This window comes from Schistocerca americana, chromosome 11 (genome assembly GCF_021461395.2).
Source record: "Schistocerca americana isolate TAMUIC-IGC-003095 chromosome 11, iqSchAmer2.1, whole genome shotgun sequence".
In the NCBI taxonomy this organism is placed as follows: domain Eukaryota; kingdom Metazoa; phylum Arthropoda; class Insecta; order Orthoptera; family Acrididae; genus Schistocerca; species Schistocerca americana.
The window spans coordinates 138060829-138078295 of NC_060129.1; the positions used below are offsets into that span (position 1 = coordinate 138060829).

The following is a 17467-nucleotide window of genomic DNA, read 5'->3' on the forward strand; positions in this document are numbered from 1 at the left end:
AGAAGTAAATTGAGTCTGATATCAGGAGCGAAAATTCTGGTGATAGAACTGATATAGCTTTAATCTCGGTGTGTTGCAAATTAGAATAGTCTGATGTAGCACCTTGTAGACTGGTGTGAAATACTTTTCAGCGATCAGATATTATAGAGCAGTCAACTTTTGACTTTTGCCATGTTTAGTCTGGAAGTGTACTCGAGACATTTTTATTGAGAGAAGGATTGTCCGTTGTTACCTGAATTATTTTGCTGTTATGTGGTGTTGTCTGGGTTTTGCTACAACGTTCCTTAGAGTATGTGTGTGCTGTATGTTACTTGAGGATGGCTGAAATTAGTTAATCACAATAGGATTGAGTTTTTTCGATCTTTATTTAAAAAATTATGAATATTGCTCTCGTACAAATTCTTTCAGTTCCTGTTTTTTTGCACACAAATCGCTGGACTGTCTGCCTCATGACAGCATGTCCATCAGATGCCTGTAGCCCGGCTGCGTGGCGAGGTCCAGCGGTGTCTCCCCACCACTACCTGTGGCCCCCCTGTCGGCCCCCGCGTCGAGCAACGCAGCAACCACTTCTGCCTGGCGATAGGCTGCCGCACAGTGCAGCGGCGTCCACCCATCCTTATCCCTGGCGTCCACCGCCGCCCCCGCCTCCAGCAGCAGCCTCACCACCTCGACGTCTCCCCTGGACGCTGCCCAGTGCAGGGCGGTCCACCCCCACTGCCCGCCCCTCGCCCCCACGTCGGCCCCTGCGGCGATCAGCGCCCTCAGCTCCCCCACTGCCCCCTGCTCAGCCGCCTGGACCAGCCTTCTGTCCCTCTCCTCTGCAGAGAGGCTCCTGCACAAAACACACAAACTGCCACTCTCTGCTGCAAACACACAGCACACAGAAAGGGGAAAACAGCCACACGAGGAAACAAGTGTTGAGAATACCAATCTGTCCTGAGACAAACCTACCTTATTCTCCCTCCCACAGTACAAAACAGTGCGCAATTGTGTGTATGTACTAAATTACAGTACATCTGTTCTATCCCCCTCATAAGAAATAGCATTATACAACCTCTGAAAGAATTTCATTACCACATTTTGTTACACTCATTCCTGCAAGTCAGCTCCTTTGCTCTCGGGACGCTACACCTAACCAGTCGCTCACCTCCACTACAGAAGAGGCTTCTTGCAGCTGATACTGGTCTCTGTCTGCAGCTTCAATGCCAGACGTCACACACAAGAAGAATTCCGTCTCCTCGTTTTCAAACAGACACTTACCTGGTACGCAGGCAAAAAAATTTCACTGCAGTTACCGGCAGTTTTCTTCATTCAGCCTCACCAGACACAAACTTTGACACACAGACAACAATTCATTTAAAACATGTGGGAGATAACAAACACTAAATCGGCAACAACACCCCCATAAAAAAACTGTGTGTGTGTGTGTGTGTGTGTGTGTGTGTGTGTGTGTGTGTGTGTGTGTGTGACATTTTATGGCCTCATAGCATACGCACATGTATTTAACATGTGCTATCATGCTCATAATCATCTGAACGATCTCAGTTGTCGTCCATCTTGATGTTTTTGCAGCGTAAGGACTGTTCCATAAAGTTCCTGGCGTGCAGCCGCATAAATTCAGTGGTTCGGTCCTCGGGTTTAAAAGGACGGACCCAGTGCGGCAGCGTCAGTCACCTCGGCTCACTCTGGAGATGGCGGGACGGTGTTCGGCCGAAATATTAGGAGAAGAGGCTGAATTTATGCGGCTGCACGCCAGAAACTTGATGGAAAGATCTGAATTGTGTTTCGCCTGATTTGTAATCAGTCCTCATAACATTGTTCCTCTGCTCTGTTTTCGGTACAGTCTTTGCCTGTACAAAATGTTCAGTGCATGAGGCCACAAGAGAGAACTGCTCTGTGCGACCATCAGTTTAGATGCAAATTAATAATTCCATAATGCAAATACCAGAAAACGTGTTATTCGAGATTACACAACCATTACGCTTGCATATTCAAATTTATTGTAATAAATGAAACCTCAGAAAGCATCCTCCTCCTTTAAATGACACGACGAAAGTTTTCTCACTGCGCTACTATCTGGGAATGCAATCTAGCAAGTAAAGATGAAATATCTCAAGTTTGGTTTCAGTCACAAGTAACAAAGAGTGTCCAAGTTGAAACTTGAAATGATCTGCCATAAAGTTTTGTGTTTCCCGGAGATTCGAACGCAGCACTTAATAGGATGGTTCACTAAGCACAATGAAACGCCAGAAATCGTCATTTTTAACCAGCAATGAGATGACAAAGTAAAACCAGGAGACGAAAGTGTTGTGTTATGCGCGTTATGCGCACTCAAACCCAGTACCTATCGACACTGACCTCTAGTCACGCGTAGACGTTCTACACTGATTTACTTCATTAGCAGTGAAATGTGCGCATTTTTATATTGTAAATACAATTATGAAAATTTTCTGCTGACTAGCAGTCGAACCCTGGACACACAGTTGTTCACTACATACAAAGATACCTCGACTGTACTATTCTCTTTCACCAGTAGCTAGGAGTGGCATGTTTGAAAGTGACACGAAAGGGACGAAAAGCTGCCCGTCTGACTTGGGACTCGAAACCAGTACCACCATTATTGTTAACAAAGCCCAGAATAATTTCTCACATGTATTTTGCTGTGCTCATGTTGCAACTTAAAGTGACATGCCAGGATTCGAACCCAGAGATGTGTCTTTTGTGAGCGTCTTTACGACTTTGCAGACAACCAGAGACAATGAAGCAGTGGAAATGCACCTTCTGAAAGTCATCAAACGTGGCGAAAAGGGAGATCTGAGTTCGAATTCCAGTCCATCGTCAATATTTTCACATCTCAGACTCGAATACAGTAAGAGTCAAGTGCGCTGCGGCCTTGTACAGCAATTGGCTCATTGATTTAAAAAGATATCGCTTAAGAAAGGTGACTGGTGACAGAGTTTCGACCCGGCGTGACTTCCGCCTCTGTCAGGGCCCAACCTGTAGCGACTCTCCTCCAGGCTACCAGAGGTGGGAGAGATGCTGCTTATGCTTGTTAAAAATGATTGCCGGATGTGAGAAACGAACCCAGACCTTCAGCATATGTAGCAAGAATCATTTCAACTTTTTCTTAACTAGCAACTATGACCACGAATTAAAATTCATGCGAGTTGCGGTATTCGAATCCAGTACATGCAGACTAGAAACTCGCGCCCTTAACCCCTTTTCTTTCATTTAATTTTTTAACCATTCCGAGGTCTGGCCACGAGGCCTCCCCCATACCTGTCACCGAGTCGCTGCGCTATTTTCGCGCATACTTTTTTTTTTTCTATTTTTAATTTTTTTTATTTTTAGCGCTTCATCTAAAAGACCATGTTTGCACACAAACTAACTCAGCTGAGAGCGACGCCTTCCAAGCTGTGTGTTAACGATGGTCTGCTTTCCGATTTATTTGTCAACATCTTGTAACTCGCTCGTTTGGAAAGTTGGTCTTCTGCCATCCCTGAGCACTGCACGCGCTGGAAGCTCCGTGCTGCGATTCCTGATACAGCGGGTGACGATGAATGTAACGCAGAACAGCAGAAATCAGTGCAGTGGCTTCTGGTTAAAAGGAGTTTCAACATACGGAACGAAGTGAAATAAAGTGTACTAAAAAGTAGCATGTGTTCTGTCGTGAGGACCAGCTTTTCCTCCGAGATTCCTTTCACAAAATAGAGTGCTTCTGACCTATGTATTTCAAATTAGATTTCTGTTTCCTTAAAAATAAATAAGGCAGTAAGAAACACCGTTTAACACAAAAGAGCTTAAGGACGATACATTATGATGTTCTTGCGTTCACGCCTTTTTCTATTCACTTTGCACACTGTACCACGTAACTGTATGCACTGAAACATGTTGCGAAGTTCCTCTCGCAGTTTTCCGCCTCAGCGACGCACACGCCGCCCCGTGGCCCGCTTGTGCCCGGCGTGCGTGCGGCGACCCACCCAGCGCCCGCCCGTCTCGTTTCCCTCTGCTGGCAGGTGGTACGTTGTTTGTCCTCTTAGCCAGTTTACAGCATTCCTTTATTCACACGGCACGTCGCTACGATTCAAAAAAATTGGAAGGCGAGGTATTGTGGCTAACAATTATGTAATAACTCACCAGATGTCCTTCACTTGAGCGCGTACAAACCTCGCCTGCTATCAGGTCGTAATTCTCACGTGCTGCCGACCACCCAGGTGGACTGCCTTAAGTTTCACTTTGGTTGCTACTTCCCTGTATACTGCCATCTACCGAGTACTTTTCACACTTGTTGGTAGGTGAGGGGTGCCGATGTTTGTCGAAAAGGCCGTCCAGCTGTAGTGCGGCTACTTTTGTACAGTCACGTTTCCGCTTTTGCTTCTCATTAATTCGACGCACATGTTCTTGACTTTTACCATATTGGACGGCCAACTCTGGTTTGAGTATAACTGAGTTGGAATCAAAATTGTTCAAAATGATGAAAGCCATAGGCGACGTGCCGTACATCTGTGGGTGGATTCGAAACAGTGGGAGTAATTTCGTCTGGTAAGTGCGCTGTGAGGGTCGTGTGTGTCTTCTTCCGCATGTCTTGTGTGGAACACACGAATATAGTTTCTCACTTTCTCCCAAACTCGGCGATATTTAATCTTCTCCTCCTCCCCCCCCCCCCCCCCCCCCCCCGTTTCCGCCTGAGATGGTCAACGTATCAAACTTTATCTTAAAAATATTACCACGAGTTACAAAATGACCCTAAGCTGACAGAAATCTTGCTGCTGTTTCACCTGGTATGGGTAAAACATGTGCCACACAGTTGACTTTAGAGACCATCTACATATGTGCAAAGTGTGGCCTTTGGATGTCGTCAACTCTTCTCGCCCTATGTTCTTTGACTGCAACTGGCACGCTGGCAAGCACTTAGACTAGCTGCAGTACGATTTACGTTAGACCTGTAGTCCAGAGCCAGAACTTGGACTGAGGTCTCCCGTGTTTTGCAGAGATATTCCACGTGTGATTTAATGTTGCTCGGCTTCGCAGCTGATGCAAGTTGGTATTTGCTGGTGACCTGCAATGCCTTCTGCGACTCGCTCTGGCCGGAGATCACGAGACCCACGTCACCTGTGTACGGCCTACACACGATATTCTGGCTACATCTGTGTGTCTGCATGCGTGCAGCCCTCGTTGCTGTTTCCGCAGAGCATCTAGCAGGGCCTCGGCGGCAGTGGCGAACGAGGCCGTCCACACAGGACCACCTCTCGTCGCACACAACTCTTGAGTGCAAGCTGCCTTGTTAGCTGACCACTCATGATTTGCAAACTGCTGTTCTTCAACATTATACCAATGACCTTGACAAAATATTGCAGAAAATACAGTACGATCATTGTTTCAAGAAGGCACTGGTGACTCACCCTATCAAAAGCATTCCCGAAATCGAGCGACATTACGGCGCATTCGAGCATGTGAGGATGTGCCGCAGCTACGATGTTGCTATATTCACGGACAGTTTGAATACTTTATCTGCCTCTACCCACCGTAGTTCGATACGGGCCAGTCACCTCATGCATTATCACTTTCACTCTCCAGGCAAGAACGCGCACCATTAATTTTGTAATCACCATTCAGGGCAGTAACTGATCTCAAGAGTCCCTTTAGTCAGCCATAGTGCCAGCAGTGCTAGTGTTTTGAATGCAGTCCTTAGACAGGTAGTGCTTTTTTCATTGTTTTCTACAAGAAGTGTCTAGTAACCACAGTTCAGTCAACAGACAGCCGCCTTTACTGAATTAGCAGTCTAGTTAAAAGTTGATTAACTCTCTACAGCAAATTGATTTCTTAGGACGGATAGGATGTGTGACTGCTGTGTACGGACGCAGGGGGAGCTGGCCACTGTTCGCGAACAGCTGAGCGTGTTGATGGCCGCGGTGAGCCGTCTTCAGGCTGCTGCCTCGGAGTGTAGCGGCAGTGAGGAGTCTGGTGCGTCGCACGGTACACCCCAGGTGTTACACATGCGTCACCCACTGTCCCTGCTGTCGAGACATCCTCGCGGGTATCGGGCGCGGCTGGGCCACCCTCTCCCCAAGGGGAGCGGTGGGTTCAGCGGCGTTTGCGGCGCACGAGGCGGAGGGTCAATGTGGAGGCTGGCCGTGTGGCATCACCCGCTCTGCCTGTGAGTGGACATGTGGCTGCTCCTTCAGCAAGATCCGAGCAGGCACACGGGGGGAGGGGTTTATTAGTTATTGGGAGCTCCAACGTTAGGCGGGTGATGGAGCCCCTTAGGGAAATAGCGGAAAGGTCGGGGAAGAAGGCCAGTGTTCACTCTGTCTGCTTGCCGGGGGGTCTCATCCGAGATGTGGAGGAGGCCCTGCCGGCGGCGATAGAGAGCACTGGGTGCACCCGACTGCAAATTGTAGCTCGTGTCAGCACCAATGACTCCTGACGTCTGGGTTCAGAGGTCATCCTCAGTTCGTACAAGCGGTTTCATGATAGTAAGTGAAAAAGAAATCACAAGTTTTATTTATACAGGTAATAAATAAATTCCCTTCTGAATGTGAAATGTAACTAATGGACTAAAAAATATCTATGACTTAACTTTTACACTCTTAAAATAATTAAGTAGTTCCTATGTTACTAGCCAAACAGAAAGGTCTTTACCATAAAATTAAGATGAGACCCTACGTGTAAAAATTGAACTGAAAAAACACTATTGTTCCCAGAGTGAGATTTCCACTCTGCAGCAGAGTGTGCGCTGATATGAAACTTCCTGGCAGATCAAAACTGTGTGCCAGACCAAGACTCAAACTCAGGGCCTTTGCCTTTCGTGGGCAAGTGTTCTTTATGTTATAATAATCAGGACATGATACACTCATCATAGAGATGACAGATTTGTTCTTTTCCGTAAGCCCATAGTGTCTTAACTGAGAAACATATTTCATGAGTAGACGCTGCAAACTGAATATTTATTTATTAAACCACAAACAATTAAAAGGGACCTGTTATTATAAATGTTAACACATTTGCTGCAATCTGACCGAAAAACGTTTTACATGTACAATACATCTTGCAGGAAAAGCTATAAACGCATTTGGCATTGAGAGAGAATTATTACAAAAATAAACATGCACTTATATTAAAATCAGCTTCACAGTGAAGTCTACCATTTCAGTCAAAGTCGCACTTATAACAATCATCCATCTTTGGCGAATATTTTACAAAAATGTCAAAGCTTCTTGAGTTCCATTACAGCTCTGTTAAAATTACCTTTTCATTTCCAATAACATACGGTGTATATAAAAAAATTGGTTTGTACATTAAACCATTATTTAAACAATTTTACTTCAGCGGGCTGCACGAAGATGTTACACTGTTTCAAGCAGCAGTTCATAACTTCAAGAATCCTACATCTCAGTAGATTTTTAGCTCTATTTGCCGTTCAACAATTAAACCGCTAATGACCAATAAACTGAATCGGTCGGATTGAGTATTGATCTGTTAACTCATTTATGATAAAATTACAAATGATTCCAAATCAAGAATATCACATTAATAATAAATTGTACTGAGCATTAATTTTGAGATTACAGTTTTGTAGTTTGAAATATGAATTTCATTTCCCTTCCCTCATAAAATAAGTCCTGTCAACATGCAGTATATATCTTTGACCTAAGGGTATACAACTTTGTTTAAATATTTCCCTTTAAATTTTATTACACTTTCAACATAGCGTATTAACTTAAAATAACAAACATCTGTTATCCTGACAAAAGTCAGTGGCATATGACCAGTCAGTTTATACAGAATATACATTGTGTATTTATTGTTAAAAAGTACTTTTTTAGGACGCATCATTAACTGAACTCATAATTTAAACTAAGTTCATACTCAGTGGCTCAAGTAAATGAAGAAAAAGTAAGCATTGTGAAATTATTTCAAACACAATCAATGGAGATGGATTAAGGAAAACATTTCCATAATACAGAATTATCCTCATTATACACTTTATCACTTTGTGCTTTTGACTGTGTAGCAAGTGCAGAATGATATCCCTTCGCCATCCAAGACACCCATTTTCATATCTGGTTACAGGTGGTCCCAGAAGTCTGATGCGTAATGAACTACAAACAGTGCTGATGTAGAGTGAAGATCTCAGTGGTGTCATAATTAAGTTCATTGCAGAAATGCCACGTTCACACTCTGCAATCGACACTGCAATGCTGTTTATTATTGATACAAAATTTTTTAACATTGGTGGCTGTACAAGAACAGTTGGCATTTCCTCGCTTAGTACTGGTTTCAGACCCCGTTTGTACTCCCTGAAGTCCTTCATTATTTCAGAGGGCTATTAATCTTAAATCTTTCACACATTCGAAAAATCTCATTTTCTCCGTAAGTGATCGATATGTTTTTAGGCCAGAATTTCAGGTGAATGGCCTTCATGTAATTCATAACATCATCGTAGCTTTATTTGCCAAGCTGCAATAAAACTGTTTATCAGGAATCTTAGAAATATTTGTTCTTTGAGAAAGTTTAACACATTGAAAGTTCATATTTTCCAGTGCAATGTTAGCTACATTTGCATGTTGTCCCATTGCATCAACCAGACTTTCAAACAGTTTTAATAAAAGTGTAATGTCGTTGTGAGCTTGAACAAGGTTAACACTTGATCTTTGAAGCTGTAGGGATAGATCGGCCAACTCTTCTAAGGCATCAGACATTACAGCTAGGTTGGAGACGAAAGATGTAAATGACAATGTATTACAAAGCCCTTTGTAAGAAGACCATTGTTTTGAGTCTCGTTTCGTGTCCTCTGATACTTCAAAAAAATTTCTGTACAGAGCCCTGCAATCTTCCCACACAGCTTTTACTGCCAATAAACTGGAGGCTACCCAACGAGTGTCAAACACATGACCAATTTTTAAATTTCTTGCTCCAAACCTTTAGCAGCAACTGCCAACTCACTGCTGTTTTTTGGAGAGCAGCTGAAGATATTTGTAACTTTATCCATGAATATTTTAAAATGATTAATTCCCAGCACTTCTTCTATCGTGTTGTGCACGGTGAGTTCTGAACGATGATTCAAACAATGCCAGATGAATAAGTTTGGAAACATCAGCTTTGCAAGGGCAGACTTTTTCCTAACACGACAGAAGCTCTATCGCAAGTCAAAGCGATTAAATGGTCTTTCAAAAACTCACAGCCTAGTCCTAGTGATTCTAACTGCTTTAAAAGTTCTTTCAAGATATCAGATGCTGTTGTGTCATTTAGCTCAAAAAATGCCAAAGAAATTGTCATGGCGTTTTCCCTTTTAACAATGTTCTGAACTACACAATCGAAGCTTTTTTGTGTGAAAGGGAAGTGGCTTTATCCAAAAGAAGTGAAAATTTGGAGTCACTTTTTATTAAATTATTTATTAGATCTGATGTCATCTGGTCAGAAATATGAATCACTATATTAGATCAAGCAACATTTGAATATAGTATTTGGCCCATATCCAAACCATTTTTAATTTGGAGATCAATTTCTGTCTCAAACTCATAAAACGGTCTATTTAACTTTGCTTGCTTATAAGGTGTCCACAAACACGCTCAGTAACAACTTTTTGTTCCTTTACGTAGTGTAGATACACTTCTACAAACTAGGCCTTTTTTTAATAATTAACCACGGGTTTTTAGCTTTATAATCTGTACATTGTTCGACAGACCGACAATCTGGCTTTTCATCATCATTACAATTATCAATACTGTCTATAGATGTTTTGTCTGTATCCATATCCACCAACTTATAGAAATTTTCATTTTGCTATGATGACATAGGAGAAGGATCGTCTGATTTTTTGTTTGCATCTTCTTCTCCAGCCACAGCCGATGTCATGGATTCTACATCTAATCTGTAGTTTTCATTGCTCTCACAAACTTTTTGTCTTTTAGATTTAAAGAAGTCACTAATTTTTGTAGATATATACGTAACTATTAAACTCTCGTGTCCAATCACAGTCTCGCTGTGTAAATAAACACTACCAACAAACGGAAACAATGCTGTCGGTTCTGAGCAGAACAACAACTCAACTGCAAGCGATTGACCTACATAGAGTGACTGAGTAATATCGTTGAACTTTAATTCCTAAAGTGCCTGTTGGATTGTCTGTTGGCTTCTCTGTGAGGCAGCGATGGCTAACAAGGTAAACTGATTCAAATTGAAAAAGCCGTACACACGACCTGTCTGAATCGTGGACTACAAAGACTGAATTCACAAACAGACATACAGATAGGCGATTGTAACGTGAGAACCACTTATGGGATTTACATGTTTCTTTCTTTAACTCACAGACATATTCATTTACTATTAGTATATATTTCGCTACTTTAGGTAGCACAAGAAATAATCTGTGGCTATAGTTGTAAGTCAAGTCGCAAAAAAGTGGGCTGCCTTCGTGCTCTTACAGTACGCTACATAAACTATTAGAGCAAAATCATTTGATTTTTTAATGAATTGTAGACCTTAAAAAGAACCACGAAAAGTCAGCAAGAGCATATGTTTGTCTTTCACAGTTGAGTCATACTCACACTTTTTCTGCTTTGTGGGTGCTGAAACAGGTAATTTCAGAAGACAAAAATCGTCATTATTCTTCAACCTTAATCTTTTATTTAGGTACATCTTTTTGAGCTCTACAGTTTGGCACTACGTAAGATGATGTAATTCTTATGGACTACGTAATGTATTTCAAGAGAGCATGCTGGCGGAAAACATTTTTACTTCATATAGCTCATGACATTTAAATGGCTGAACAGACTTTCAGAAATATATGTAAGAACCGTCCTGATTAAACCAGCTGTCAAGTAAAAAAACGGCTTTAAAATTGGAACTTTCGTTTGAGAACTATGTTGGGGCAGATAGACAGACGGACAGCCTTATGGGTCATACATATACATGTCCGTTCTGCATTGGGAGTTCAAATTTGCCCCCTGTGGGAGCTCCTCTCTACTGTATAGTGTCAACCATGTTCTAACAAGGGTGCGGGCAGATAAAGACAAAGGTCAAGAGTGCCGTGGACAAAGGGACGTATCGGCTCGAAAGACTGCCAACTTTTAGTCATGTTTGTTCCATACGCACATTTGATTTTTAGCTGTGACATAAATTGCAACATGGAATGAAATGATTTCATGAAAGCAAATTATAAAGACATTTACATTCAAACACAGCTTACATTACTTATTTCTCATTGACACACATGAGACGTTGCCTTGCTACTTCATCGCTGAGGTTGTTGGCAGTTGTAAACAAAAGGCGATATGTACCAATCACAACTTTGGAATGATACTCCACTTATCTTACACACACACACACACACACACACACACACACACACACTCACACACAGTACCTCCTGCCTATCACACATCACATTGGCGACCCATTGTCACGTTCACTTGTTCTGGTGCAGCGGAAAATTATAGTTACGTTTTGATTTAATACTATTTCAAATCTCCAGTGCTGTACTGTAAAAAAGGGAAAAAAGAGAGAATTAGAAGAAAGGGAGTTTGTGGGAGGTGCAAGAACGTGTTTTGACCGAAATTAAGCCCGGATTCAAGGTACGTGTTGTTGTGAGGCATATGCTACTGTTTGCTATCTCATTGGCCATTTGTTTGACTTTCAAATTAGTACTACATTTATCTGCAAGGCTACGTTACTCTGTTGTAATGTGAACAGATATAAAGAAAGAGTTTTGTGTGTGTGTGTGTGTGTGTGTGTGTGTGTGTGTGTGTGTGTGTCAAGGAAAGTTAGGTTAGCCTTAGCACTGCCTTCTGCTTCATTACATTGTTTGACAAGAATTCCTAATTAGCCTGGTGACTAATTTTAATACATAACTAATATTTAATTAATAAGACTTCCTTTTGTGCTGGAGAACATCTGTTCCTCACTCAAATGTTTAGTGTTGGTTATACTCCGCTGGGGTGTTTCGGAAACGAATCCCAGTCTGTTTGTTCTGTTCCCATTGGGTTATCTCACAGTCACAACTTTCTCAAAAATTCCTCTGAGAGGTTTAATGTAATCACTGACTGCCATTTATGTTGGTCAGTGTTACCGTTACAAGCACTCCCTTTGGAGGAGCCCTCCTGCACCATTCCACCACATGTGGATGGCTGACTTGTTGCAAGGCTATGCCCTGTTTTCTGTGACATTTGTGCGGTTGCTTCGGTATCTCAGCATTTTCAGCTCTTAAGGAGGGAGGCAGAGCTTTAGCTGGTAAAGACATTTCCAGCTGGAGTACATCACAACCAGATACACACTCTGGAATCAGGTATTGAATTGTAAGGTGTATCCGGGAACAGATGTGCACTCAGAGCACAATTGAGTTATGATAATGACTGAGCCAGATCACTGGTCGATCATCAGCAATCGGCTTATCTTTGGTGCGTCCCCGGGCATGAGCATCTTTGCATTTTCGGTTGGGGCGCACGGGACGGCAAGAGGCAGTCGGTTTGGGGCAGCCGGTGAGACTGGCGGAGTTGTGGCTCGGGCGTAAGCACATGTGTGATGTCTGTTACGCTGGGGCTGTTTGTGAATAGTGAAACTCCTGCAGCGGTTACTGGTCGCCTGGAAGGCAGTTCGTATAAATTGTGCCAAGCCTCACAGTGAGGGAGGAGTCCGGAGTTGGTGTTGGCCTATATGTTTGTACAAATTGAGGTGCCTGTGTGAGAAGCACGGTGTGGGGCTGTTGGTTGCTTCGTCCTTCTGGGAGCCACCGCAAGCAGATGTTCGGTCGGAATGTGTACAGTTTGTGGTGAGCAAGTGTGAACAAGTTCTCGTGGGATGTGCTCCTGGCCTGACTCTTGGCCTATGTTATTTGTGGGCGCCGACCCCTTGTCTGTTACTGCTTTCGGGTGTCCTGTAAGATTTCACAGCAAAACTGTGATTTTGGGGCATTCTGTGTTTCTGGCTCAGCCTCTGCCTAGAAAGGGGAAAGATTTGGAATTCCTTAATGCTGTAGTTTAAACATATAAAAAAATTGTATGTTATTCCTGTTTAGTGCCAGACACATTCAAATTTAGTTTACCTGGTTATTGGCTTAACTCTCACTTCACGCACTGAATCAGCTGATTTTGAAATTGTTTTTTTTTTTTATTCCTGTTTAATGTTAGACAGACTCAAATGTAACTTCATTTATGTATTTGAAATAAAGGTGTTGGATTGACCTTAATGAATTATGTGCAATTGAAGTAAGGGATCCAGTCCTTCATTAGTGCTTAACAGTGGCGTGTGGTACGGGTTGTGACCCCCGTGCTCTGACCAGTTCGTGAACTACATTTTAAGAGAATTGTTATGAGAATTCAGTGTGTAAATAATAGGATACTGACGTACACAGGAATGGAATGGGAATTTTAACTTCTTTGAGGCTCTAGACAATGCAATAATAAATGGCAATCATGTGAGTATTCACATTTGTCTGCGCAATCCACGAGACAGGAGTCATAACAACAGACTGCCAGAGAAACACCATCCAGGCACTACAGAAGCAACCAAGCGCCTATACGTGCAATAGCTGAACAGCTCATGAATAGAACTTATTGAAAAAATAACAACAACATGCAGAAGAATGGAAGACAAAGGTGACAATCTGTTTGAGAAAACTGAATTTGGAGTAAAGGATCGAGGGATAGTGGAAGGGATGTTCAAGAAACATCAAGAGATCTTTATTGGATTTGCAGATCTTTACATGACATTTGACAGCATGAAACAGTGAAAGTGCATGATATTTTTTTGAAAGGTACATATAAGATATATTGAACAGCAGGTAACATAGAATATGTACAATAATCAACAAGAATTGGTATTCTGAATTAAAGATGGTTAAAGATAAGGATGCAGGAAATCTCCACAAATGTTCAGATGAACACTGAAGAATCATTGGTGGTACTGAAGAAACTTATAGCAATTTAATTAAAACTGAAGGTGAAAAGGATTTCATTGATAAAATTCACTGGTGATATTTCTGTGTTCACTGAAAGTGAGACAATCACCAGAGTTGGTGAATGTAATAAACAGTTGAATGAGTGCCAAATCAGGATTAATGAATGGAAGAAAGAGGAAAGTATTGGGGTGTGGCAGAAGTAACATTGGTGGAAAAGTTTACAGAATTAAGGACCACACAGTAGACCACTTGTAGGGACTAGTAGACCACTTGTAGGGACTCTGGTACACGTGATGCTAATTTACACTGAGGGTCAAAGCAAGGTTGTTATAAGGAGTAATGTAGCATGGAAAAACAGGAGATTCCTCGCAAAACAAAGTGACTAATATCAAAGATAGGCCTTAATTTGTGTTAGACATACCAGAATGTGTGCTTGGAGCACAGTACTGCATAAAAATTAATCATGGATTATGGAAAAAACAAGAGGGGAATCTGAGCATTCTAAATGCGGTGCTATTGAAGGGTGTTTAAACTAGGTGAACTCATAACAGAAGAACTATGGAACATCTCTACAGAATAGGCGAGGATAGTGTGATATGTGGAAAACTGTGTTAAGTACAAGGGTCAGCAGAGTAAGTTATATTTGAAGGCATCAGGGAATAACCGCTGTGGAACTAGAGGTGGTTGCTGAGGTTAAAAACTGTAGGGAAAGACAGAGATAGGAATGCTTGTAATTGTGGACTCTGGGAGCTCATGGCACTGAAAATCTGCTGCTCAGACAGACAGACACACTGTCAACAGAAGGCAGAGTTTCCCCTTTGCATGTCTGTGGTTACCGAGACTGGCTGTTACAGCAGAGTACAGTTGGGCAACCAAGGTGGTCCACACCCTGGCAAGCTCAGGCTCTGCTGACGTTTGCTTCTGTTTGGTGATTTCCGGGTATATTTCTTGTTACTGACAGAAACTTTATAGCAAATTATTGGGTTCTTTCTCCTCTCTCATTCCTGACAAGCACCAAAAATGGTCTCATAAATGTCTGTGTATGAGTCTGACCTCTACTAGACCATTACAATACATCTAAAGTAATAGACATTTATCTCACCTGACAGTGTTAGACATTCAGTGCACTCATACTCTCCCCATCACTAAATTTTCTGGGCATGACATTGTCTGAATTATTGAAACTTCCTGGCAGACTAAAACTGTGTGCCGGACTGAGACTCGAACTCGGGGCCTTTGCCTTTTGCGGGCAAGTGCTCTACCAACTGAGCTACCCAAGCACGACTCTCATTCTGGAAACATCCCCCAGGCTGTGGCTAAGCTGTGTCTCTGCAATATCCTTTCTTTCAGGAGTGCTAGTTCTGCATGGTTTGCAGGAGAGCTTCTGTAAAGTTTGGAGGGTAGGAGCCGAGGTACTGGCAAAAGTAAAGCTGTGAGGATGGGGCTTGACTCGTGCTCGGGTAGCTCAGTTGGTAGAGCACTTGCCCACGAAAGGCAAAGGTCCCGAGTTCGAGTCTCGGTCCAGCAGACAGTTTTAATTTGCCAGGAAGTTTCATATCAGCGCACACTCCGCTGCAGAGTGAAAATCTCAGTCTGAATTATTGTTGGCATTGGTTTGCTGGTCTTGATGAATAAGACACTGAACTGTTGACAATAACTATTTTTCCTACCAACCTATTCTTAACTAACCTCTCTCCCATGATACTATGATCTAGTCGTGGGGATACCACATCTGATTGTATGTTTTGATTTTATTCCCAGTTCACTTTGCTGACCCTCATTAAATCTAGACTGAGCATTTACACTTTGCTTTTCAGTATTTATATCTTATCTACCATATAATGGTGTGTGTGTGTTTGTGTGTGTGCGTGTGCGTGTGCGTGTGCGAGTGTGGGTGGAGGGAACTCACCGCATTTGAGAAACAGTGGCCTCATCAGGTGGAGGAGTCGTGGGCCGCGCAGCAGCAGGTGTCTGGCGAGGTGCGCTGGCAGTGGCGGTGGTGGCAGCGGTGGTGGTGGTTCTGGTTGTGGTTGTGGTGCTGGTCCTCAGCTCTGTAACAACTGGTGCACTGCACATACAGAGAGGCAGGGTGTGAGCTGGCTGGGCGTGTCCTCGTAGGGATGTGGAGGTGGCTCACTATGGCCAGCACTGCTGAGGGACCAACCACACAGGGGATAGGGCTCCAGTTAATACAAATGAATTACCAGTAAGCTAATAACAATCAGTCGTACCATCCGAGCTTTCCACAGCAGTCGCTCAACCCCATACAACAGGTAGTTCAAATCTAAGTGCAGCCAGAAGGTACGTACAACGCCCAATACTTGCACAAAACATAATTACAGAATTACTGGACAGGTTACCTCAGGTGCTATCACCATCAAAACTATCTAAACGGCCTGAATTCCACTCCACCTAAATTGTATGATGATGATGAAGTCCCATATTCCTTGATAGAGTGTAGGGGAACAACACATGCACACACATAATGTTACTGTCTTGCAGTTCCTCTGATCTCTTTTCGATATGGACATTTCACTCTACAAAATGATTACTACAAGACCCCACTTGAAGCAACTGATTTGTAACACTGAGTCCACAATCAGACTAATATCACGATAATGTGAATATCGAAACCTGTTATAATTAGATGGCAGCTTGTAAACTCAAGTTTATTGCAATAAATGACTTTTTGGAAACTAAGTTTCAACTTGAAATTGAGTGACAAAAACATTTGTATTAAGACTACCATCCAGGATTCCAATTGAGCACCTATTGTCTCTGTTAACTAAGTACGAAAGATCTTAAATATCATTTCAGCCGCAGGTAAGGATGTGTGTGTGGGTGCATGTTGAAATGACTTGGCATTGTGTTCGATGATTCAAACCTAGCAACTAATGGGATTGTTAACTAAGTGCAATAATACATTACATATCCAAATAGAGCAAAATGAGAATCTGAACTGTCGAGAAAAAGTATTTTGTTCCTTTACTGGGATCTGAATCCACCACCTCTCATTGTTTTCTAACCACAAATACATGTTAAACATCTGCTTAGTTTAGCTGTAGCAGGATGTGCCCATATATGAACTGGAAATAACCTAACGGAACATTCTGTGTGGGGTGGGAATCTATCCCTGCATGCTGCATGCACCATCATTGTTGACTGTACACAAGATGATGATGATTATCGAATTCTTTTTTGCCACTTGCTATGAGGTACATGTTTTAACTTTTCAAGCAATCATTTAAAGTTTTGTGTGACAGACTTGAAATCGACACCAGCTGTCATAGTTGACAAGACATGCAGAGGCGATAAAAATCAAGATTGCTTTTCTCCTCTGGTTTTATGTACATGACACAATGAAAATCTTTGCAGACAACCATGAATACAATGGATGCTAATAACTATGGACATATCTGTGGGAAGAATTTCTTAACACAAAAGAGCTTCATTACACCAGATGTGTACTGTTACATTCTGAGGACTCACATTAGCCTTGGATTTTACGTTTTTTTGTCAGGGCCAAACATTTTTGTTTTATGAAGGTAAAGCCAAATAGTTCAAATGTCC

General features: G+C 42.4%; 1 protein-coding gene and 1 non-coding gene across 2 annotated transcripts in view; one reads left to right on the plus strand and one right to left on the minus strand.

Annotated features, from left to right (window-relative positions):
- Nucleotides 1–346: 346 nt before the first annotated feature.
- Nucleotides 347–17467, minus strand: part of LOC124553603 (BRCA1-associated RING domain protein 1-like) — a 40854-nt gene continuing 23733 nt past the window's right edge. Inside the window, exons 3-4 of the mRNA XM_047127458.1 lie at nt 15807–15965; nt 347–832 (exon numbers count right to left, since the gene is read on the minus strand). Coding sequence (XP_046983414.1) covers nt 448–832; nt 15807–15965 — 544 coding nt within the window. The 3' untranslated portion in view covers nt 347–447. The remainder of the gene's footprint in view (nt 833–15806; nt 15966–17467) is intronic.
- Trnas-cga lies at nt 15351–15425 on the plus strand. The gene has a single exon. It is a non-coding gene; the product is annotated as a tRNA-Ser (tRNA).